General features: G+C 37.6%; 1 protein-coding gene across 1 annotated transcript in view; it reads left to right on the top strand.

Annotated features, from left to right (window-relative positions):
• The window catches only part of CD109 (CD109 molecule), a 75,599-nt gene that overhangs the window by 17,835 nt on the left and 31,659 nt on the right, over positions 1–26,105 (top strand). Inside the window, exons 3-18 of the mRNA XM_027697206.1 lie at positions 792–820; positions 4,401–4,631; positions 4,777–4,902; positions 12,567–12,606; positions 13,220–13,304; positions 15,671–15,767; positions 16,834–16,969; positions 17,809–17,918; positions 20,440–20,679; positions 21,013–21,114; positions 21,209–21,271; positions 22,730–22,906; positions 23,752–23,904; positions 24,628–24,702; positions 25,126–25,186; positions 25,727–25,862. Of these exons, the coding sequence (XP_027553007.1) occupies positions 792–820; positions 4,401–4,631; positions 4,777–4,902; positions 12,567–12,606; positions 13,220–13,304; positions 15,671–15,767; positions 16,834–16,969; positions 17,809–17,918; positions 20,440–20,679; positions 21,013–21,114; positions 21,209–21,271; positions 22,730–22,906; positions 23,752–23,904; positions 24,628–24,702; positions 25,126–25,186; positions 25,727–25,862 (1,861 nt within the window). The remainder of the gene's footprint in view (positions 1–791; positions 821–4,400; positions 4,632–4,776; positions 4,903–12,566; positions 12,607–13,219; positions 13,305–15,670; positions 15,768–16,833; positions 16,970–17,808; positions 17,919–20,439; positions 20,680–21,012; positions 21,115–21,208; positions 21,272–22,729; positions 22,907–23,751; positions 23,905–24,627; positions 24,703–25,125; positions 25,187–25,726; positions 25,863–26,105) is intronic.

Genomic DNA, 26,105 nt, shown 5'->3' with positions numbered 1-26,105 from the left:
CAGTGCCAAACCATATCCTCCTTGTTCAGGTAGCTCCCAGCTGGGACACTGTTGGTACCCTCAGAACATTATATAAGTGGAGCACTGCATTTTAGTTTTTCTGGACTGTTCTGCTCTGACTGGTTCTTTTAGGAGATTTGTGATGGCAGTGATTGTTAGGGAGTTGTTGAATCTGGTAGCTTCATGGTTGGAGGATAGTGTCTCTGACTAGGTTATTAGGGTGTCCCCCTGCTGGTGTGCCTCTGGGCTTGTGGTGATGGGTGTGTGATGGGCTGAGTGCTCCCTTGGCATGGGGATGGCTGTTACTTGGATTCCACGTCTGCTGTCTTTCCTTTGTGCTCCTTCGCATGTCTGTGGAGATGAGCTGCTTATCCTCTGATCTAATAGTGGCCAACTGTGGCCCTAAGAGGACTTGGGAGGAATAACTGAGAGGAATGGGATGTTCAGTGAAGTATAAGCACAGTATGTCAATACTGACTAATGCAGCAGTTGCTCCAGGCTATATATTTTTTAGATTCGTGTCCAGACAATGTTTGGCAGCAATTAGTGGGCCGATAAACGTGTTTATGCTGGCCAGCCAGTCACAGCCATTGTGTGTGTGTTGGCTGGATGCTCCATGTGCCCTGAGCTCCAGAGCTATATGAAGGGAATTCATTTGTCCAACAGGTATTATGGGCAGTGAAGTGGGGAGGAGCACTGCTCCTTTAAGATAATGTTGATGTTTTGGTAAGTTTCTGTTAATGAATCTTACAGATTTCTGACGGTGTGATATTTCTTCTTTTTTTATTCAGATTCCTTTGGGACTCTTGTTCTTCCAGTAGTAAGTATTTCTTTCCCCTTCCTTCTTCCTCAGAAAATGTTGACTCTCTGTAAATTACCATCAGTTGGTGTTGATGAGATGATATATTTTGCATGTGATCCCAGCTATTTTCACAGTCTCAGATGAGTGTATTTACTGACCAATAAGCGAAGGAGTTTTCAGATCAAATGCTCTGCTGCTTGTTAGAATTAATTATAGGATCTAGGAGCTGATTTCCAGTATCAACACGAACTATCATAAAACTTGAACATGGACATTTGCTTTGTGGCTGATACCTACATCTATATTTTAGACACACCATGAGCTGAAAGAATTGTGCAAAGTAATAACTGAGAAAGACTAAAATAAAAATATTTATATGCAGTCTTTTTAAGGATTTGGAAATGCACATTCAAGGAAAAGTACATAATAAGCAACGAAATTGTATCTTGAATTGTGAGTCATGTATGAATCCCAAATTTATAATCCTGGATGTTCACCTTGAAAACCCAATCTAGAGAACTGGGTACTTATATTAGAAAAAAAGTTTTGCCAAAGTCATCCATAAGTCTGAGTAACCCTAAATCCAGTGGGTTTAAATTCTGATCTCAAATAAACTGCGGGTCTGATTAAATAATCTGGAAATATTTGATAGATGGATAATCAATGACAGTGAGCAGCTCAACATTATGAAGATTACTAGGTTGAAATACATCTGTATGAACTATACTTTAGCAAACATAGAAAAATGTGTTCATAGAAAAAGAGAAAAAAAATGAAATTAACAGGTTCCTTAATCAAATCTGGCCAGATCTTAAAAGTGTTCAAGAACCTAAAATTAGGCAGGGTAGATTCCTCCCTCTTTCGCCGCTATCTGAAGTGTCTAATTTTTTAATAGCAAGATTTTTTTTCGTTTGTGTAGCCACAGTAGACTTATGTTTTGTCCAAAGTGTAATTTGCTAGCAGAAGGTGGGTAATGAGTTTTTGGATTCAGCCTCATCTTTTCCAGAGGAAACAGTAGCTGCCTTGTTTGAGGTGTTCGTGATGGTGGCTGGTGTAGTCAGAAGTACGTGAGATGGCCCTTTTCTTTCTTGTGTTAGGAGTGCCAAAAGGGGGATAGTAATACCATTCATTTGGTGATGTTTTGACTAAGATAAAATATTTTCACAGCAAGTTTCTACTATTTAGTGTTAAAAGCTGCCTTGATCATATTCGGGTTGAGAAACAACCCTTTAGAGAAGGGTTGGTAGGGCTGAGGTAGTTACTATTGTTGTAGCAATGACCTTCTGAAAGAGTCATATTAGTGCAGTTTCTGTTAGCATAGATGTGTGAAGCAGAAGGTGGGTTACATTGCAACTCAGCTGTCCTGATACATTGCCATGGCAATGTAAACTTCATTGTCTCTGACCGTTACATTAAGAAAGGTACAACAGGCAATTTTGTTACCATATTATGGGAAGGAAAGATCTTTTGAAATATAAAAAGTAAAAAATCTAGGGAGCAACCCATGCTATCTATCATTATTCATGATAGGAAAGAGGTACAGGAAAATATGAGGTCTCTAGATGGCATTTACAGACTTTTAAAGAAGTCAAAACCAGTACTTGCAAGCATGTTAAAATAATGCTGTAAGAGCACAATTTACTGCTATGATGAGCCAAAGCAAGCTTATTTTCTCCCATTTTGATTTTGAATGGTTATTATGTGTCCTGGACTTCTTGTGGGGAATTCTGTCTGCTTTTTTGGGAATACAGCTTCTTTAATAAATAGCAATGTTCATAAATACATTAGTTTTGAGATAATATTTGACAGATGCAGTAGGTAAGGCTGTTCCTCCTGTTTAAGATATTGCAGAATACTTGGCCTGGAATTTGGAGTGTGTTGAAATATGTGAATCATATGTTCTTGGCAATGTGTGCACAAAAAACCTGCAGCTGAAGAAAATGCAGGATCTATTTCGGTGTGGGACTTTGCACATAAAATTTAGTTACATAAGTCCAGATTTTAAAGGGGGAATATCTTCTTCCTGTGTCATCACGTGCCTGTTCATGGGTAAAACCAGCCTGTTTATTTTTCCCCTTCCTGATTTTTTTCCTGGCTTGTTTTTAAAAACAGAAAGTCAACAGAAGGAGATTGATTCCTCTTTATAGGTAAACACAAAGAGAAGAAAATGTATTTGATACAGATGTTTGCATCTACCTCATTTGGCACCCTGTGACATTTTCCCTTGTTTGTGAATACCTGTTACCTCACTGTGTGGTGTTAAAACAAGCTTTGACAGCATCACAGCTTTTCTTTTTAGGACTTGATAGAATTCTTCTGATGTGTTGTACCTGGTGAGTTTACAGCTGTAATTTTCATTACACTGCAGGAGCAGTGCTTCAGTTCCATATGTTATGCTAAAAAATGCAAGCCTGTCTGCTTTAGTTGTGTTAACTCCAGAGGTTTTACTTCAGATTTACCTTGTAATTCCAAGTAGAAGCATGTGACTCTTTAAGCTTTTCAGCAGGGCTGCTTCTTGGAATGAGCTGTGTGCTGTGTTAAAACCGTTTTCCTTCTTCAAAGAGACACTCTGGCAGTACAGAAGCCAGCATCTGGTCTGGAATGTCCCTGGGGTCATTGGTTGTCTGTGAAGACTCTGCTCAGATGAAATTCCTGTGTGCTGCAGCATCTCTGCTTCCAGTCTTTCAATCCCTGTGACTGGGATTCCTCTCAGCTAACTTCAGGATGTGAAGTTATGCACCTGAATTACAAGCTCTAGATTTCCTCTATCCACTGGAAAGACACAGAGAGGGAGAAACCTGTACATGATTACTCGAATCTTACATGGTATAAATTTCTTTGCCAGTGATATCTGTCTCTTTTCTGCCAGCACTGAAGGAACCTTGAGTGTCTATCCCAAATAAGTTAACCATATAAAATGACTCTTCCTTTATTTCTTAATATTTTGGGAAGAATAATTATTTTTCTTTCTAGATGAGTCACGGTGTGTACTGTAATTTTGAAACATTAAACTGAAATGAGACAAAATCAGTGATGTTTGTATTGAAAAGCAGTACCTCACCTCATAAGATACTCTGTATTTGAGTTTCCTACCCCATAGAACATAAAGCTAAAGGTTGTAAAAAAAGAAGTGCAAGGTTCTCTTACTGTCCTGCTCATTTTGCTCACACATACCTTCTTCAGATCTTTTATTTTTAGAAAATTTGTTACAAAAAAGTGATGAAGTCAGAAAAATATTAGCCCCTTATATCAAATCCAAGAAATTTCTAAATAACTGTGAAAAGAAAGAGCACAATGTGTGTGTGTGTGAGTCTATGAATTGTATGCGAATACATGGATACTTACATTGTTGAAAACCTGATTACTACTGAAAATTAGATGCAAATCTGTTTACAAGATGCCTCTGATGACACATTTTCAGGTAATTATTGAAATAACACTTTAAAGTCCTGAAAAAAATCCCCTTTCACTTTTTGAGAATTTACATAAGTTGACAAGTTCAGGTATGTATTAGATCTTTATATCAAATGTTTTTTAAATAATAATATCTTCAAGAATATTTTTGATGGTTAACATAGAGTCACTGTTTTATTTTAAGCTGCCTTTGAACAGTGCTTCTGGGAATTATGAATTACTGGTGGAAGGCCGTGCTGATGGCCGGCACATCTTCTCTAACCGTACCAGCTTGATGTACATGTCAAAGAGCATCTCCGTATTCATCCAGACTGATAAATCTATGTACAAACCAGGACAAAATGTGCTGTTTCGGATTGTTACTGTGTATCCTGATCTAAAACCTTACAAAGTACCTCTAAATATATTTATCCGAGTAAGTATCCACAGGAATACAGTTATAAATTGGACTGTGTCATATGTTCCAAATTTATGTGACAAATAAAGATCATATTTACTGCTACCTAAATCTTGCTAGCAGGACCACTTGCATTTAACACGTAGCTTGACTTTTATCCTAGGACCCTCGGAAGAAGTTGATTCAGCAGTGGTTGATGGAGGAAGGTGATTTGGGTGTACTTTCCAAAAAATTTCAGTTATCAATGAACCCTCCCCTAGGAGACTGGTCCATAGAGGTGGAAGTGAACGTGAGTATTAACATTGCCAAGTCACAGAGAGATTTATTTCTTTTGGTAGATGTAAATAAAATTGTGTTTACTTTGCTGAAACCAGTTACTAACATGGACCATGAAATGCACAAATCCTTCCCTTATGACAAATATTATGCAAGATTTTATGCAAAGATATTTTGCAAACCTCACAATATTTTCATTAGTATATGGTTTTGTAAGGAAGGATACAAAAATCCCCAAACATGTTTTATCCCAAAGTCTGTGTTTTGATTCTAAAATAGAAATGGTATTAAAAATGTGAGGAGGTTTTAATATTAACATGCAAGAAAGACCTTATGGAGAACTGTGTTAGGAGTTTTTTGGGGGGTTGTATTTTTTTTTTACCGAAATGCTCTTACGTTTATTTTGCAAGCAAATACACAGAAATTCAGGGGTGTTTCATCAATTTGCAATGACTAATGAGTTACTGAGGAAAAATAACTATGTAAAATAGAAAGGATGGCTAGTAATGCACAACTATTCCAGTAAAAAAAACTGGAACAATCTGCGTTGCATGTTGCTATTGGTAGTAGTTCTCTCAGTTCAGTCCTTTAAGCTGTACACTCCTCATAGACCATGGAAAATGTTGCAAAAATAGCTGGAGATTTAGCTGCTCAAAACTCTGTGTGTCAGGTTTATTCAGTCTGCTTTTGAATGCTGTAATTTGGGCACTGCATTTCTGACTTGGCTTGCAGTGGCTGTTCAGGGACATTTAGCGAGTACAAACAGGACTACTTAATGTTCCATGATGAGGGAGATGATGGGGTAGAAAGCAGAAAAACTCATGTGATCATTTATTATGTGGGAGTAATATTTATCAGTACCGGTTGTATACTTGATAGATTTCTATAGGCTGAGGTATGTGAGGGTGGTGCTCAAGTGAGTGTCAGGACTGGATTTTTCAAAAGTGTTCTCATGTGGGTGTGGAGTTGTTACTGTTGTCTGTGATGGGAAAAATGTATTAAGTTGTTCCTGCCCTAATCTGTGTACTCTGCCACCCCTTCTCATCCCCAGACTGTTCAGTAGCTTCTCAGTCACGCTGAGGCAGCTGTAGTCAGGATGGGATCTAAAGTGTGATGGGGAAGTGACCACATTGAAAAGCATCTGTGTGTTTTTCTTTGCCTAGACCAGACGGGTTCCCTGCTCTGGTTGACATCCATCCCCACTCACAGCTACATAGGTGCTTTTCAGCTGGTGGGGAAGTGTGGCTCAGACATGGGAACAAAGGCTGGTGACAGTGGTGGGCTACTTGCCAGGTGAAAGAGTGTTTATGAAATGTTGCTTGGGCTTTCTGCAAAGGCTTGAGTAATACTGAAGTCAGGAGATCATTGATGAAGGAACTGCAGCAGCTGTTTTCAGGATCTGAATGAGTGCCGCTCCCTCCTGAAACAAAATCAGAAAGAAAAAAATGAAGTAGTAAAGTTAAAAGAAAAATGCCTTATAGATTCAACTCGGCTGGTGAAACAGCTGTGAGAAAAGACAAATGAAGTGAAATCTTAATAGACAGTAGTTGATGGTATTCTAAATCTTAGCTATTTAGTACTATTACAGAGGTTAATGATCCTGGAAAACATATGTCAGGGTGGAAATGTCTCTCAAGTCATGAGGAAGAAGGAGAGAGTAAATAGGGAACATTTTGTTCACAGTCTCTTTCAACACATAGCTCAAGGGCATCAGGTAAAGGAGGTAAAGAGCAATTTCAAAATAACTAAAACAGCATAACTGAACTGCAGAACACAGTGGGTATTGTAAATACTGAGAATTCAAGTGAGATTGAAAAATATCTGGACACATTCATAGTATACTCCATTGAGAACTGATAACTAGAAACCCCTGAGATGTCAGGTCAAGATAGAGTGTCACTGCTGGTTATCTTGATTGATGCAGTTGCTTAGGTGTTGAACCTTGCTGCAAAAGACTGGACATTGGCTCTCATATTAGCTCTATCAGGCTACAACCTTTCCTAGGTTGTCTGTATCATATTTTCATCTATTTTTTCCTACTATTAAATTTTTAAAATTTAGGGTTTTAACATAAGAGTTTTGGGGTACTTAATAGAGCTCTACATGCTTCAAAAACATGAAGAATATCCAGGGTCATGGATAATGCTCATGACTCTAGGATATCTTTCTCTGTTCACCACTGTTATAGAAGACAATTCAAGGTGAGAAGTCCTGCAAAGTGGTTTTGGTACATATATTAAAGTGGTCTTTTGGGAAAAGACAATCTTGGGCAGAACAGAAGTGGAATTCTTTTTTTTTCATTGGCAGAGGAAATATTTGATACTTAAGAAACACTGTGTTTAATAAGTGGGGGAAAAAAGGGAACTAGCAGATAGCTATCAATATAAATGAAAGTCTGAACTCTTGCATGTATGTAGAAAATGTAAAGATCCCAAGGAAAATGTAATGGTTAATAATGAAAGTATGAAAGAGTTTTTAAAGCTTGCTAGAAACAAAAGAAATTCCAGCAGTGGCATAGCCCGGTAACATGAGGAAACAGTAACTGTGTGGCAAAGGGAAAAACTTTTAATAGGGATGATGGCTCTTAGTAGTTAGGTGAATCTCACTGTGGGCAGTTTTGAAAAGACCATCAGAGGATGAACATTCTTAACACAAAAGAGTGAGGTAACATGGGAAACTGTAGACTTGTCATCTGGTATGAGAAAACCAATAACAAAGGTGATTTGGGATTCCATTGATTAAAATTACATTATTTAAGGCTAGTATGGAATTGGTTAATAAGGTAGATTTAATGACGTAACAGATTTCTGAAAAGGCTTTTCACTGTACAAAGTCGTAATGAAAAACAGTGGTGTGTATACAGTCTGTCAAAGAAGGATGGATTGATTTTTGTGGAATTGACAATCACCCAAGGTGTTTCTAATATAAACTGATGACAGAGTTTGCATGTGGAGCCAGGGAAGACAGCTCTGTGGTAGGAGAGACTGCAGAAGTTCGCTCTGTTGACTGTATATCAGAGGATCAAATGAATCAACGGATTTATTGATTACAGTCTGAGAGTACTGTTACAGGTTTTAAAGGCTTTCTAATCTAGTGGAGAAAGGCATAATATGAACCAACTAATAGAAATTGAAACCAGACAATTCTCTTTGGCACATATATGTCTTTCATCGATAAAGCTCTTAATCACTGGAACAAACGAAAAAGTGGGAGTGAGCGTTTTTGGGTTACTTGATGGTTGCCTTTGTGTAAGATGCATTTTAAATGCAGATTGCTGGAGTAGCTGAATACAAAGGAACAAAACCTGGGCTAAAAGAAGATCAGGCTAAATGGTTCCTTTAGACACCAAACTCTTTGAATTGAAAATTAAAATAGAGAAGAAAAAGAAGAGTATATTATAATAAAAAAAAAGAAAAAGAAATTTTAGGCTTTGGGGTACAGAAAAATGTGGCTATTCTTACAGTGCTTATCCTTTGAGAATAAAGCAGCAACTCCAAGCCCCACACATAGATAGTCATGTTTACTTTCAGACCATTTTTGTTCACACCTTCTTCTTTAATTTTCAAATTCAATGTTGGATATAATGACAAAGCAATATGCATTATTTCTGTAGCATGTGCCTACACAGTATCTTAAACTGGATAAGGCTGTCATATGCAAAATATATTAAGTGACTATTTCAATATTCACACTATTACATTAGGTCTGCCTACTGTGTTCTCTCACAGACTGTTCTTTTTCTGATAGCACATCAACCGTTGAATTAACGAAACCTGAAAGAAACCTTGCAGAATAAAGGAAAAGAACTTTTCTAATGGGAAAGTCTACTTGGTTCTCTTGGTTACTATGCCCTGAAATACAAGATCATATGGGATGGGATTCAGTTTGAGGTGTGGATGTCTCTATGGTGGTGATGTGGTGAAGATTTTTGATGTTTAGTGAAAGCTAGTGTGTGACTTGATCACTCCTAGTGGATATTCCTGGCTATTGTCTGGATATTCCTTGCTGTTCTGCAGCAATTTGGCTGTCAGAGGAAGGCACAGTTTTCTGCAGTGTTATATATAAAGTTGCATCATATATATATATATGTATATATTCACCAATTTCTTTCTGATAGCAGAGGTCACTGAGAAATTGGATTTACTGCTAAGGAATACTTAGTACGTGTCTGGAGTTTTTAATAGATTGTCTACCTATCTGTAACTAGTACTGCTAGCTCTGAGTCTGCATGGCCCTCAGTGCAGTTTATGGATATATTCAGGGCTTTAGAAACATCTTCAGAGGGCAAACACAGACTGATCTCTGCATGACTTATTATCTTGATGCCATGACCTGAACTTTCTGGTTAAATAGCCAGCTGTCCAGCCTTTCTTTCTCAGGTTTCTCTCTTATCTTTTAAGAGTGTTGTTAGGTGAGTAACATTTCCCTTCTAGTGGTTACACATCAGTTTCCAAGTGTACTGAGTTTTGATTCTTGGAAGTGTTGCCTCTGAATCCTGTTTTAAATCAGGTTTTGGCTGCTTGCTGCTGTTAAACATCCTGTAGTACTTTTTTTTTCAATAAGGGTTCAGGTGGTAGTACAGCTGTTCCAGGAAAACTCGAGACAAGAGTAATTACAGTCTGGTTCCCAAGTCTCCACCTTGTATTTTAGTTGGACATCTTATATTTCCTGTTACGGAGCCTTTCTCTGAAAGGCTTTTAGTTGCTGGGTTTTAGTAGCATGCATCTCCAACCAGAAGTTGTTGCTAGTTATATGGCATTTTGTAATCTAATTTATGGAAGTTGTTATTTATAAATTTATGATCAAATATTGAAGAGTAGTAATGTTTCAGGTGCAATGAGGGCTTTCTAAAGTATTTTAAGAGTTAATTGTTTTTAAAGCTTCAGCTATTAAGCAACATTCAAAATCAACTGGGAATGATTATATACTTTATACTTTTAAATGTTTTGACTTTTGAGGTTTTATGTCTGTTACAGTGTATCCACTATGAATTCTGTTATGTTTTACTGATAGGTCAGTAACAGATTTCACATTTGATCCATCAAGTTTGATGTTCTGTATAGAATTGCTTAAAAAAAGTGTCACCTTCCTTCAAAATCAGACTGTACGTAAAACCTTTGGCATTGGCTGTGGTGTATTCAGTAGTTTGCAAATGCACACTGATTCAATCAGGATCTGATAGTGTGAATATTCGTGACACTGGAGACTGTGATGTTGAATTTGAACAGAATTTTATTTTGGGGTTTGTTTCCTACATTTGAAAATAAAACATGGAAGTGGTCACAAAATGCTTCTGTTACTTCTGTCTAGACAAAAATCTGTTTTATTTAGCTGCAAAGCCAGAGTGAAGGAGTGCTCCTGACATGGCCTGTGAGATGATGGGGTAGCCTCTGGAATGCAGCTGGTGCCAGCACTAATCTTTTCCAGGGCCCTTGGACCACACCCAGAGTCTTTCCCGATGCTCTAACTTGTGATGCACCTCAATATCAGACACCAATAAGGAAACGGACCCAGGACAGATTCATTTCAGGGACTTTTGATTGCCAAAGAAGAAAAAATCTGCAGGGAACGGTTCCTGTGACCTCACTTGTTAGATCAGACCCCAATCACTTAAAACAGGACTAGTTTATCACAGCAGAGCAAAATCTGGACTGTAGTTGTTAAGGATTCTTAGATGTCAGGATCCACAGCACCTAGGGCTCAACTGCAGAAAGGCTCCATCATCCTCACTATCCCAGAATACTTACATGGATCTCTTTTTGGTACTATTTTCTTACTCTGGCTAATGGCCACAGAATGCAATAGGTGTTTTGCAGTTTAAGAAATGATGATTTAGCGCAAAATGTTATTAGTCTGTAAGAGTGAGTATGTTTAAAAAGCAAGAGAAGACATGGAAGACAAAAACCTGTACTAGAATAAAGCAGCTCTGGAAACAAGTGGAATAGCCATAGTGGTGTTTTTCTATCTTAAAAAAACCTGCTTAAAATCTCTTTTGAGTGGTATATAAAACTAACTGCTTGCCTCAAAAACCACTATTCTTGGAAACTGGTTTAGCAACTTCCCATTCAATATATTTGAACAATATTTGCCAGAGAGACAGCCCTGCCCTGATGAACTAAAGTGATAAAGTGGTTGAAATGATGTTACTTGTCCTGCTGAAAAGTGTGTTAGTGGCTTGGTATTCAGATCATCAGGATGACTAGTAGGGTCTTTTCCTTTCCCTGAACTGTGAAGCACGATTTCTGTCACAAAGCTTGTCATTTTAGAGCAGGTACAGCTAGGAGTGCTAGTCTCACCGTAATCTCTGTTTTCTACTACTTAAGAATTCTCCTAGTTTTTAGTTGTTTGTTTGTTGTTGTTTTACTTTAAGATAATGTGAAAAAAAATTTCGTTTTCAAGGGAGATGCTTTTTCATCCTGCCCTCTAAGGTAATGTTCTGGTCATTGCTTAATTGGTAAGGGTGACCTACATACTTAACATTGGAAATAAAAGATATACAGAGAACGGGATGTGAGATAAATTTGCTACAGGTCATTTTCCTAAGATACATGTTCCTAAGACTACCTTATAGTAATCTGATTGTGGACTGCATGTCAATGCTGTAGCATTTCTAAGTGTTGTGATTTGCACAAATATTGTGAAAATAGCAGATTCTGCATATATATTTTCAAACCTAGGAATTTAATATGGCACTTTTTTTGGTGATCAGTGACTTAATCATGGAATTGGCAGCAATCTGATTTTTACTTTGATAGGAGTATTTTGGTAGGAAAAATGTAAATAGAGATGTATAAATGGCTTGGTCTGAAACGCTAAAAAATTAAGAAAATTGCTAAAAATTAAGCAGTTTGGAAAGTCATTGATCAGGTTTCCAGCTAAGGTCCTGGTCCTACTGTTTTTAGCACAGGAGCTATCAGTTAATCCTCTCTTACCACAGACACTTGTTCCTGTCTGACATATCTTGATGCCACCTGAAAATTGGTTATTCCCTTCTGAGGAAAATCAGGAAATAAGTGAAAAAAAAAAGAAAAGCAGGAGAATGGAACGCAATAACAATGTATTATATAGTTTTTTGGTTTTTTTTCCCATTGATTTTAACTAACAAATAAATAAGACAGGAGGATACAACACAAAATATCTCCACTGAAGTAAGTATGAGTGTACACTGTAGCTGCATTTTATCTGTCTTTTGAGTAAATGTGGAACTATAAGATTAACATGCTTTTGAAATGGTCTTGCCCACTAGATACGCACTGTAGGAGCTTCTCATTTGTAGAAGTTATTTTTAAATGAGCTAGTAAAGATACTGCTGGTAGGTCGGTCATGGTTTATCCTGATGACTGTGACTGCTTATGCTAGATAGTTTTATGTTAGCTGGCTCAAGTATTCTGGCTTTTTATACAGAAACCAGCCATATGTAGATGTCTGCAGATTGAAAACTCCACAAGCTTTTCATTTTATATACTTGCAATCTGGTTCATGTGAAGTTCTGTGTCCTTCTCTTGTGCAAATACATACTACTGGTTGCTACAGGGGCTGATAGTGGTTGAACCATGATTTAAAATCTCACCAAGTCAGAAATTGTAGTTTAACTTGAATATGGGTGGGATTTGGCCAAGAAGGTATATTAAACTTACTAATCTAATTATAATTTTCTCATATGAATTTTTTCAATAGGGTCAAGTTCATTATCAAAGATTTAAAGTGATGGAATATGGTAAGTGTTATTTAAGGGCATTTAGTAGTGACCAAAATTGTTAGTGATTCTCCATTAATTTATGCTAGCTTAACTTGGCTAGCAGGAACCCTTTGCTCACAGAAAGTTTAATTTCCAAATGTCTTGCTTTTCTGAGACTGACAAAATAATGCTGTCTTATCAACTCCCTGTTTATATTTGATAGTTTTAATGACCTTCTACTGTAGGGTCTGGATGTCATGCAGTCTTAAAAATGCTTATCTTAAGCCTGTGGGATGCAGTTATTGTCCATGTTTTTGCAGGATCCTGCAGGCAATGTGTTCATCCCAAAATATCTGTATAGTATCTGACTGTGGAGCTTGCTGATGATTCCGTAAAGACTGAGTAAACTAAAAGTTTTGTATTTCAGTCTTACAAGCTTATATGCAGGTGGTTTTTACGATGCTTGTTCTCTTTTTAACAAAAAGTCTTAGTCTGGGGCATGCATAGGGTTGGGTTAAAAATATAACTTACCTTATACTCCTTAGGAAACTATAGTAGTAGTCTTTATCGAATTACATGTTCTACCCTTATTACTTAAAAAAACTAATATTCCGTCTATGAATTTAACATGTTTTGTAATTTTTTTTTTTAGTTTTACCAAAATTTGATGTCATGATAACAACACCATTATACTACTCTCTGAGAGATGAAGATGTAACTGGTGTTGTCACTGCCAAGTAAGTAAATCATCGATACTGTTGTAACGCTTACTCTAAGAAAATTATTGTGGGTCTCTAAGTGTCAAAGCAACAGCTTATATTTAGAATGCTAAAAAAGCCCCATCTACTCAAAACTAGTTGGCTAACATCCTACTGGATTTTGTTGTGTAACAAGGTTCGATAGATCTTCAGACTTTTAGTAAGTTCTGGTCTGGTAAACATACTTCTAGACTATAGCCTATACATTTGCAGCTACTTTATTTGAATTTTTTTTTAAGTTTTCTGATTATAATGTATATTTTGAGGCTTTTTTCTTTTGTCCTTATGGTTCTTTTATGGTCTCTCCAACTTACAATGTCAAGGTCTGTAGGTAGAGTAACTATATTTTATTGGACTACTTGGAAAATTAGGCAAACTTCTATGAACATCCTTCTTGATCCAATATATCAACGTTGTGGTATAGGTTATATATATGTCAAGTATAGGTTTCTCCCACCTATCAAAATACTAATACCTGTAAATGGGTGAAGAATTAAAAGCTCTTGAGAAATTCAGGAGAGGATTCAGTGAAGACTATTGTATAAATAATGTTTTATTTTTCATTTGAGCGAATATCTAGTCAAAAATTTAGTATGCAATAATCTCAAATAGAAATTAGTTTTATTTTTGGAAGATGAGAACCAGATGGAGGTACCTGACAGATCCACCCAAGAAGACTGGAAATAAAGGTCTTTCATGGGTTATTTAATGCCACAGAATATGTACCTTCTAAACAAGCACTCCACTGATAAATGAAATGCAGAAATGATTGTTTAACAAGCTATTTAAATTAAAGGTTTGAACTTCAAGAAAAAACTTCCACCCCTAGAGCCAATACCACCTGATATTATAAACCATCTGATAAAACAAACTATAAAGGCTGGATTGACAAGGGGCCCTGAGCAACCTGATCTAGTGGGTGGCATCCTTGCCCATGGCGAGGGGGGTTGGAACTATATGACCTTTAAGGGCCCTTCTATCCGAAAGTGCTCTATGATTCTATGAATCAAATAAGGGGCAATTTTTTAAAATAGGTTTTCCTCTTTTTTTTTCCCATTCTCCTTTGCTTTTGGAATCCATTATATGCCAGTATGTATTTGGTTTCCTAAGTTGTTTTTGTCTTTCACAGGGTACATGGCTCCTTCATTTGGTATACTCATAAGGGAGATGAAAGTGTACCTGTTTGCTGCAATAAATTTGTACTTAGATGTCAGTAAGTCAATCTCATCTGAGATTGAGTCCAAGCAGTGACAAAGTTTTACTGATACATTATATTTATTTATAGAGAATGACTTCATTCCTGGCGGCTGTTTTTATAGGCATAATACCTCTTTATACGAAGAGCTTATATGCTCCTCACACCTGTAGATGTCATGTAACCCTTTTCCTTTTTCATCTCTGGAGTATTATTAGATTAGTTCAGTGATGCTGTCCAAGGGCAGTATCATTTCAAGGTTAAAGGGAGCTTATTATTGTAATTAGGTCTGCTTGGAAAGACTGTGTTCAGATACAAGACAGTGTTGTCAAGAGTTGTTCCTGTAACTACACTGTTTCATTTTTCTTTCCCTCTGCTTTTCAGCTTTGATATTACTTAAGTGACGCATAATGATTTAAAGTACTTTAAAGTTATCACATCTGAATGTGTTACTGCTGAGGACTAGAATGATTTTAGGTATCCCGTCTGTCCCATGTTGTCCTTCCTCACCCCCTACCCTGCTTCTCTGTCTCAATCTGGTAATGTCACAGTGTGTCTTACAACTTCGAAATGTTTATACAAAATTTTTATTTTATTGCTGCTCAGTAGTGCAGGTTGCTAATGTCATCCTAAAAAGTGAATATGTTACAGTTTTCAGATTTGCCACACCTGGAAATGATGTTTGTTATGTAATAATGCCATGATTTCTTGGGAGAGTGGTTACTAAATAATTTGAGTACAAGTATCTTGAGATATCTCATTTTGTGTTAGCAGTGCTTAGTAAGCAAAACACTTGCACTTACCACATCCCATTTTAACTCTGCTGTATATTAATTATGATGCTACATCAGTGTTCTATTCAAAAACTTACTTCCAGTTAATATAGTTAATTTTTCTACATTGTATAGCCCATAGTAATTGTAATAGGTTTATAGAGCTTGTGTGCAGGAAAGAGTAGCACTGTGTATCTTCTCCAGGTTTTGGACTTCCAGCTTTAGTGTTGATAAACTGGTCTCAGTATTGCAAACCCATGTTTCAAAGTAGAAATGTGTTCTAGCCATGTCTGAGACCAGGGAAAATTATTTTGGTAGAATCTTTTGCTTTGAGAGCTCTTCAGGTGTATTGTTTCTCTTTGACTGGTGTGTTTCAGGTACACATATGGAAAGCCAGTAAAAGGAACTGTAACAGTCACATGCCTTTCTGTCTCTTACTGGACAAACAAAAGAAATATAACAACAACAATGGAGGTGAGTTGTCTCTTAGCAGTTTCTTTAAGCCTGTGTTCTTTTGTGGGTTAAATAATGCCTGGAACCATTTGGGAATGCTGAGTTCAGCTGGCATGGTCTGTGTAGTGACTTGCATGGAGAGTGTTAAACTCTCTTTAATTTCCAGCCTGAAGTGTCAGTGTCAGTTCAGACTGCTTTTTGGGAATGATACTTGGCACCTGTGGTCCTTTGACCTGTGCCTGGAAGTTACTTTGGAGAGCACCAGTTGGCCTAGGTAGAAAAGTTTTCTGGGAGCTACTGTAGCACCATTGGTGCTGGAGGACCCATGCCCAGAAATGCTCCCTGGCCCTATGTCTGCCCCTTCACACTCAGCCCTGTGTTACAAGGCCAGAGGAGAACATGCCAATTGTCTAGGTGGAGCTCTAGCATGGTGTAAACCAAAGCATTTTGCCTAATAATTGCCTAGTAATGACGTTTGATCTACTGCACTAATTAAAAAATTTAAAAGGACATACAGTTTCGAACTGAAAACCTAAAAGAGGCGATAGATTCTCTGCATTCTTTTTGCAAAATCAGACATTTTACTTTTGAGATGTGAACTGTGTCTAAAAAAAGTTAAACTTCTGCTACATGGTGTGCCTGTCACTTTCTGTTTGCTGACTTCAGCAGCTGTTTGACTTCAGTGCCTTCACCAACACTTAGTCTACAGAAGCTCTGAGCTCAGTGATGTTCAATAGGTTATACCCACCTTGTTGGGTAGGTATACCTACGTGTTCACTGTATTTTTCTATAAAGCATGGGTGCCACTGCTCTAGCTATGTAGAACTGGATAATTCTAGACACTGGAAAAAAAAAAAGTAACTTTCTCCATAAACCATTGTTGCCTCTAAAAAAGTAGTGAGCTTTACTGGATTTAATAAAAATTGTTGCTGAAAGTGAAAAATAAGGATCAGCACTGATGATTTTCTGGTGTTGACAAAACTTTTATGTGAGGAGAGCTACAGGACTTAACCAGAAATAAGCGGTTGTAGATGGAAAGGTGTCCTTGGCTTTTCTGGCTCAACAATTGTTTTTTCCTACATTGTAGATAAACGGATCTGTGAATGTAACCTGTAACAAACTTATGTTGCAAAACTTGAATGCTGAACAGTCGTGGCACCAAGGTGATAGTGATTACACAGAGCCAATAGAAATGATTGCGGTGGTCACTGAGTCACTCACAGGTACATGGATGTGTGATGTTTGAGAGAAAGCCAGAGTAGGTGGTGGTGAAAGAGCTTACTGCTGTGTGGAAGAGCTTGGAGCGCTAGGAAAGCATCATGTGCTGATGTCAGCACAAACCATCCACATGCAAATGTATCATCTGAACTGTTGCTTGCCTAGATATTAAATAGTTTAACCAGCTGTTAATTTGGTTGAATGGAGTTTTACATTAAATGATTTATTAAATAACCAAGAAATATGTTCAGATGGGAGCTTAAATTCAATGACTGAACTCTTTTGATGAGAACAGGCATAAAGAATTGCTAGCATTAGCCTGAATCTTACAAATTTAAGCTGAACCATAAACTTACCTTACTTGCATGTTTGTAAATCACGTTAGTTGATTCTCTGGCCCCATGTTGTCCCCTGTCTAGCCTCTTCTAGACCCACTGATTTGCAAAGGTTTTTTTGTGAGTTTGTGTTCCGCTGCACTTGCGTATTAGAAAAAACAATTTGTACAAAATTTCTATCAGTCCCAGAAACTAGGTTTCATTACAGACTTTCTGTGGAAACCCTGTCAAGGTGAAGTTGGTTGATTTGGGATTAATAAGTTCCTTCCTTGTGTCATTCTGGAGTGGAGCCCTATAGGGTAGGTGTTATTTAGCGTTGTGGGAGGCAGTACCAGTACATGTAGCACCTTTGTACTGATGCGTAGCTGGAAGGATGAAGAGCGAGAGGAGTGGAAATGATGAAAAATATGATTGAATTATTTATAAATCATGGACAGTAAATCATATTGCTACTAACGTAATGTGTATACTAAATGTATATTGTCTAAACATATACAATTATTCAACAGGAATTTCCCAAAATTCAAGTACCATCATATTTCCGAAACAAAGTGATTATTTTATTGAATTTCTGGACTACTCTAGAGTTATAAAACCTTCTCTGAACTTCATAGCTACTGTAAGTTCTTTTCTTTTATTATAATCTGTGCATAAACAAATATGACATCTCCTGTATTTTTGCTTAGATGACAAAGTTTGCCTTGGATTTTTAAGCGTAATTTACAGATTTTTTTTCAAATTACCTCTTTTTCATGACACATATCAGCAAATACTAAACTTAAAGGCATTTGCTCTAAAAAAGTATAAACTGGCAGGGAATGCTGTGGTATTGGCAGGATATATTTGAGTATAGTTTGTTGGCATTCTTATAGAAGAGAAATTTTTTCAGTTTCTAGCTGATTCTTTTCTGTTCAGTAAGTGTGCTTTAAAACAACAAAGTAGTTATTGAGTTCCAATCCTCCTAATAGTATTTGCATATCTAAGTATATATATATAGATACAAATATGTACTTTGTATAATGCGTATATATATATGCAAGGGACCCCTGGTGGCCTAGTGGTTAGCGTGCAGGACTTTCACTGCTGCGACCACGGGTTCGATTCCCAGTCCCTCCCGGGCAGATGGAACCCGTTAGCCCTGTGTGGCCATCCATCTATGAGAAGGACACTCTAAACAAACCTACGTCCTGAGGACCTCACTGCCATTGTCCAAGCTTGCTTGGCCCCGGCAGATGAACCTTAGGATTAAAGGGTGGGCTCAGTTCAGCGCAGGCTGTGTCTCACCTAAAAAATCCATTGCGCAGGCTGGAAAGGTAAAAGACCTTTCCCCAAATCTTCGTTCGCGAAGATGGGCCATTATTTATTATATATATATGCAAGCTGCTGTTACAAAATTCAGTGAAACTCATCAAACCACATTGCTCTCAAGTGAAAGTGTTGTTTTTGCCTTCTGTCCTATCTTTCTCATACCTGTTGCAGTCCACTCAAAGAAGTAGTTATTCTTCATGCTGTTCATAGTCCGCATTAAGTATTTCTACATTTTGCAGAGGTTGCGTATTGCACCACTGCATTTTTCTTGAAAAGGGAATCAACTTCACAATTCCTGAGCCTTTGCTCTATAGACCTAAATACCAATAAAATAGGCTGAATATACACATTCAGAGTAGCTTGGCTCAAGCTATAGCTTCATGCTAGCCTGATCGTTTGGGCTTTTGTTTTTCGTCCATTTTATTTTCCTTGCCAGCATTCCATTTTGACTCCTGCTCTGACCTGTTTTTTCCTCCTCTCCTAAAGATGAGCTGAGTGAGAAGTAGCTGAGACATTTAGCAATGCTTACAGCTGGTAGAAAGGAAGGTATCAGTTATGCTTCCAGAGGACCATGAAGGAAAAACTGCTGCTGTTACTAAAAAGTAGAGATCTGCATATCTGTGCAGAGAGAGAGGATAAGAAAATAATGATGGGGAGGAGAAGTAATGCAGTGGCAGATCTATGGATTGAAAAAGAAAAGAGAAGCATTAGTTCAGTGCTTTTAAATACAGAAGTTGATTTTTTGGAGTATATAATGCAGAATAAGAATGTTTTTAGAGTGGATGAGGATCTGCTTGTGTGTGGGGATTAAAGTTGATGTAAATTGTAAGAAATTGCAGACTGTCAGTTTTGGGCCTTGTTTCAGTCTTTTCTTCAACTCACTTGATGAATCCATAAACACATCTGACTCAGCACCATCCCTGCTCATCCAACTCATTTTCCTGCATGGGATGTGAGGCTGTCCTTTCTTGTGATGGTGAAATACAAGTGACAAAATTAAATAGTCAGACTGCATAATTTACCTGAGACACAATCATTTTCAACAAGAAGAGTATTTGGAAGAGCTGAAAGTCAGGTCACCTTTCAGTTCTATCTGCTTTTCTTTTTCTCTTTTTTAACTCCCTGGAGTTATGAATCATTTTGTTCTTGGCTGACTTGCCTACCTGTAGTGCTTAAAAGGGATAAAAAATAAGGTTACTTCTGTGCAGTTTTGGTCACTGCAATATAAGAAAGATATTAAGCTACTGGGGAGTGTCCAAAGGAAGGCAACAGAGATGGTGAAAGGCCTTGAAAGGAAGCCGTATGAGGAGTGACTGAGGGAATCACTTGGTCTGTTCAGCCTGGAGGAGACTGAGGGGAGACCTCATTGCAGTCTACAACTTCCTTGTGAGGGCAAGAGGAGGAGCAGGCACTGATCTCTTCCCTGTGGTGACCAGAGACAGGACCTGAGGGAATGGCCTGAAGTTGTGTCAGGGGAGATTTAGGTTGGATATTTGAAAAAATTCTTTACCCAGAGGGTGGCTGGGCTCTGGAACAGGCTCCCCAGGTGAGTGGTCACAGCACTAAGCCTGACAGAGTTCAAGAAGCATTGGGACAATACTCTCAGGCCCCTGGTGTGACTCTTGGGGATGGTCCTGTGCAGGGTTAAGGATTGGACTTGATGATCCTTGTGGGTTTCTTCCAACTCAGCATATTCTGTAATTCTGTGAGAGAAATCTGAGGATGCCTTTGTTTTCTTAATATGAAATGAATGCAAATATATTGTTAAATGTTGTGTTGTGCATTTTAGCTTTTCCCTGTTCAGTGAGTGTTTTCTTTCTTTTTGTTTTTAGCTAAAGGTGTCACGTTCTGATAGCAACCAGCTTACAGCTGAAGAGAGACAAAATTTTGTAACAGTCACTGCACAACAGTCAGATCTGCTTTTTCACCACTCTTCACTTTCTCACCTTGAAAATGAGGCAACAGAGGAAAGAAATTTGACAGTCCATGTCCTGAATTACACAGTCCCAGAAAATGGAATAATTGATATTGAGTTTCCAATCCTGTATGATACAAAAACTCTGAGAGTTCAGGTATTGCTTTGCCATATGTGGCTTTGGAGCATTGACGCATCGAATTAAGCAGCCTTTGATCAATGATATGCTGTTCCTACCATCTACAACAGCTGACATGTCACCTGTTATTATTTTTGTTACCTCATATTTATGTTACAACAGGAAAGTGACAGATCCTGTCAAATGGGATCTAATAATTGCACCAAGATATCAAGGGAAAAACCAAAACAGATACCTAAAGCAAGCAGTAAAGTGATTCTGTACAGCCACTAAGACTACCATGTAAAGAGTATGTGAACATCACACAGATTTTGCTGTTTTGTTGAGAGCTGTTTTTGCACTGTCTCATAGGCAGAGTTCCTCAGCAGTAGGACGGACATAGGTGTTTATGATGTGTTCAGCTCCCCCAGCCAGACTTACCTCCAGGTTAAAACAAAGAGCCAGGATATAAAGGTACAGTCTGAGACAAAACTTGCCAAGATAAGAACCGTTCAAGTTATTCATCATGTTTCCATACTCATGCATGTGAATTGTATGTTTTTCCTAGGTTGGGAAGCCTTTTGAACTGAGCGTTGCAAGCAACAAGCCAGTGAGAGAGTTCCACTATCTGGTAAGTCACTTGGTTTACATACGGGCACAGTCCAAGATGACTTTTACCATCCTGAGAAATACTCCAGTGAGGGGAATGTGATTAAACATTGGAGATATTCAGCATTTTTTATTGTGCTTTGTGAAAGAGGTGGCCCAAAAACTTCCTTTCCACTAGGATGCTCCTTTTTGAAAGAGAGCTCCATTTTGCTACCTAGGAGGAATTCCTGTGGCACTGTAAGGAGATATTCTTTGGGAAAAGTGCGTCTCCGATTTGGGCGTTGGGTTATCTTTGCTTGCAGATGTGAGAAAACTGTAAGAGCAATACTATCTCTGACTGTTTAAAGCATCTACAATGGGGGAAGGGACAGGGATTTCCCAGGAGCAGCCCAAGTTGAGGCTTTTTCAGCAGGTCTTGCAGATGCAGGTGGAAACAGGGGTGTGGCGGAGTCTGTTCAGGACTGTCAGGGTTGAACCTGTGGGTACAGGGTGAGAAGACCTGCCTGCTGAGGAAGCAGATGGTCCATTGAGCAGGGTGGCATTGTTAACATGGAAATTTCATAGAAGCATTTTAAAATAAATGTCTTGGGTAGTGGCTTGTTTAGTTGCTGAGCTGCTCTACTGTATCTAGCAGCATCTGAATTGAAGGATTCATTAAATATACCATCACCAGTCTCCCATCCTGTCTTTAACATGTGCCTTTTTTGTTCACAGTCTACACCATAGTGATCGTGATAGCTACTATCCTTTTTCTTTCAGAGACTTTAACAGTAAACTGAATAAGGAAAACCATATAAAATTCAGGCATTCATATGTATTTCCTAAAATAGAAACACCCTCTAGAAGATTCAAAATAAATCAGGTCCATGAATCAAAGGCAGGGAACCTCCTTTCATGGCTCTGTCTTCATTAATAAGTGCTATGATCCAGTAGAAACATATTTAGAGTGAAAAAATTGATGCTGTGGACCTGAACTCACAGTATTTTGAGGTACCTTTGGACTAGCTCTAATCTGTTATGGTAAAATGAATGTCTTCTTTTAACTGGTGCACATTACTGGGCCCCAGTTCACACTCTCTGTGGTTCAAGCCAAAGTGTTCTAGGTAGGGGTGTTTTGGAGGTTTGCTTTTAAAACTATATGCCTGAACCAAACTCAAATGCTTTTATAGAAGACCCACATGAACCAACCCTACTACAGTTGTATTTTGTGTTCTCGTAGCATATTTGTGCATTCGTTATTGTTCATTACTTGTGCATAGTGATACAGGAATTAAAGCACAAAAAAAATCTTTTACTAATATTTAAATGTTACATTACCTATGTGTTCCATGCCCATTTTTACAGAACTGGCCAACCACCTAGTGAAAAAAACCAAAAACAACACTGCTATATGTCTCTTCTTTTAACAGCTACTTGTAGAAGGAATTGCTGAGCTTATGACATTGAGATACCAATAGACTGATTTTTTTTTTCTTTTCAGGTATTATCTAAGGAACAAATTATGGGTTTTGGCACGAAGTCTGCAAAAACATTTACTTTAACAGCAGAAAATTCCTGGGCTCCTTTGGCATCTATACTTGTATTCTATGTTGATGAGCTTGGAGTAGTTGTAAATGATGCTCTCACTGTCCCCATCCAGCCTGTTTTGGATGACAAGGTAACTACATTGAACTTGAATCTGAGGCTGTGGTTTTGTTTCATGGTAAACAGTGTTTTAGATCATAGGATTATAAATGGAAAAACTTTATCACTGCAGACCTAATCTGAGGCTTGTACAAGTCCTTGGAAAGACTTCTGGTAATACTGGTGCAGTTAGAGTCCAGCTATTGCCTATTTGAAAGAAATTTCTACTAGAACTGTGTTTTCCATGTAATCAGACGCATGGCATCTCCCCGTGCTTTTAATAGTTTGGTCAATTACTGAGCCAAAGATTGCTCGGCAAAAGTACTCCTGAGTGCTTGAAATGTGGAATTGCAAATGTTTATAAAGAGCTTGTTCTAGCCAGGCAGTGGTCACACTGTAGGTGGATGTGATCAGTGTTTGTTTCATTTGACTGCGCATACTTTAGCTCAAAACAACTTTAAGAGGAGTGGGAAAACTCCTGTTGCATCAAGGAATTGATTTTTTTCTAGTGTAGCAGGATGAGAGTTGGTCCATTGTGCAAATAAAAGCATCACTATAACTTTTTGCAGGTAAGACCACCCAAAGGCCATCAACAGGTTCAAATTCTTTCTCTCCTATGGAAACTTTAACACAACCAGATATCAGTAAAGAGGCTGTTTGTCCTGCTGCATGAAAAATGTCTCCATGTGCCTCATGATTTATCCAAACTTTCAAAAGTCCTAGGAAAAGGACTCTCAAAGGTTCAGAGTTCCTAAGAAAAGCAAATCCAGAGTCTTAATTATAGCCAAATAATCTAAAAAAATACTTCCTTGGGATTGTTAATGGTTGTAAATATCACTGTATAATTTAAATCAGTGCTGTTTTTAACTTTTTTTTTAGATTAAAATCTCTTGGAGCAAAGATAAGGTCAAGCCATCCGAGAAAGTCTCCCTTAAAATCAGTACAACAGAACCAGGATCAGTAATTGGACTTGCAGTTGTTGATAAAAGTACAAAGCTTCTAGGAGAAAGTAGTGACCTAACAGAAGATGCTGTAAGTACATAGGAAATTAAAGGTTTTCATTATTATGTGTATGAAAGATGTATGCTTATGGAAATGTTACAAATTATATGCTGAACAAATAATGTTCATTGGGCAGGATTTTCAGTATGTAATCTTGCAAATATTTTTTACTTCCACAAGTCATCATCATCACGGCTAGGCTTCGCGAACGAAGATTTGGGAAAGGCTCTATCCACATTTGTTACAAGCACGCTGGTGGCTAATAAGGCCAAACTTCTGCAAGTAACATGAGCAGAAAAGACTGTAAGGCGTACATGGTTATAGGCACAGCATTTCCAATACCAGTTAATATTTTGTTGTTCTTCCATCTGATAACCTGCTCAGTTAAGTCTTGACGGTTTCTTTCAGGAAAGACAAAGAAGTCAGAAAAAAACCCTAATGATTTGTGCTTTGTGCACTTCAAAATTAGTAACATAAAATAAAGAATTTTATTCTTTGAAGAGCAGAATAAATTACTCACATTTTTGAATTCCCTTTACTTGCTCTGGTATATAACCATTGCAGCTTAGTTCTCTTCATCCTGTCACAGATTGTTTTCTCTTTGATACGAGAGCTAAGTAAGCTACAGCTTGTGGTACAGCTCCTATGAAATAGCATCTACAACAGTGAAAGTTTTGAAAAATGTGAGTTTGCATTCACTCTGAATGATTTTTTTGTTGTTGTTGTTTTTCTTTTTTTGTTTGTTTGTTTTAGGTCCTCCATGAGCTCAATTTATACAGCACAGTGCAGTATTTTCCCCTGGTCAGAGGTTCTTTTGGTGTATTTCAGGTACTTTATTTTTTAACATTATAAGCAGTCTTTTTTTAACTGCTTAGTGATTTGCACATCACTTACTAGAAGAAAATGTACTTTTTTTAAGTTTGGAACTGTAGACGGTGTACTGTTTTCATAGCTTATATGGGTTTTGAATTGTGAAATTTATCAATATGTAAATACTCTGAATGCAAGTAAATATGTTTATACTTCCATAAATACAGATTGCTTTATGCTTGACAGAATCTTCCCTTTGAAAAGTTTTCAGTCATTCAGATTCATATGATCTCTGTTTTATTAGTTCCTGTATATTACTTGCTTTGGCTCTATGATTACTTTATGACTTTATTTACATAGAAAGAAAGAAAAGAAAATAGATAAGCACTGTTGATGTCCTGAATGTCCTGTACTGAGATATACTGTATAAATTTTATCCAGAAATGCAGCCTTTGGGTATCAACTGATGCAATTCTTGAGGAAGATAAGGAACATTTTCTTTGTAAGTAATAAAATAAATGTATTCAAATCTAATTTTCTGAGTGGGAAGGAGATACATGGGTTGGGGCTCCTATTATGTTTTACTGTACTGCATACAGGCTACATCCAGCCTTGCAAACGATTACCGATTCAAAAGTTCAAGACTTACAAATGCATACAATTAGTTTTTTAAAAACTTCCTTTTTGTTGCTGTCCTGAGTGACACTAGCCCTTAAAGGCTTGAGGGTGAATGGAGTTTTTATTTGCAGTTGCAGTTGATATATTTTGCAAAAGTATAGTCAAATTGCACCAGTTTCATAACCACTCCAGAAGGAGTGTAGAAATTTAAGTGTGCGTGAAACTTTTTTTATTCTTAAAAAAGAAAAAGACAAACAAAACCCCAAGAAAAGAAATGTCCTAGTGCCAGAGTAGTCTTATCATATATAACAAAGCTATAGATTATACTCCGAACACCGTCTTAATTTGAATTTTCTTAACTGCATTAATTTGGTTTTTCTAAATATAGGTATTTGTAGGTAGGACAGTGTTTTTTATTTTGTAGATGGTGGAATGATACCCATAGAAGATGGTTTTGGTGATGATATGCCAGTATCTAAAAATGGACCTCCTGATTTCAGCAATCTCTATGTGAGGACACATTTTCCAGAGACTTGGCTTTGGATCGACACTAAAACTAGGTATAAGATTAGAAGCAAATGGAAACTGATTTGCATTTGCCATTGTTATTTTGTAGGTTTTACTAGCATTCTGCACTGGCGCTGAAAAACGCTGCTTAACGATGCAGTAGTATTTATATTCTGCTACCACCTAGAGGCCTCAAGTGAGATTGGAGACCCAAAAAATGAGGTGTGCAACTGCACAAAAGAGGACTATGCCTGACTGAAGGCCTAGGAGTTTCAATAGAACTAGATAAAAATCCC

This window comes from Neopelma chrysocephalum, unplaced genomic scaffold (assembly GCF_003984885.1).
Source record: "Neopelma chrysocephalum unplaced genomic scaffold, ASM398488v2 Primary Assembly neopelma1_23b, whole genome shotgun sequence".
NCBI classification, from domain to species: Eukaryota; Metazoa; Chordata; class Aves; order Passeriformes; family Pipridae; genus Neopelma; species Neopelma chrysocephalum.
The sequence above is the reverse complement of the archived record's forward strand: the minus strand, read 5'-3'. Positions and strand labels throughout refer to the sequence as shown.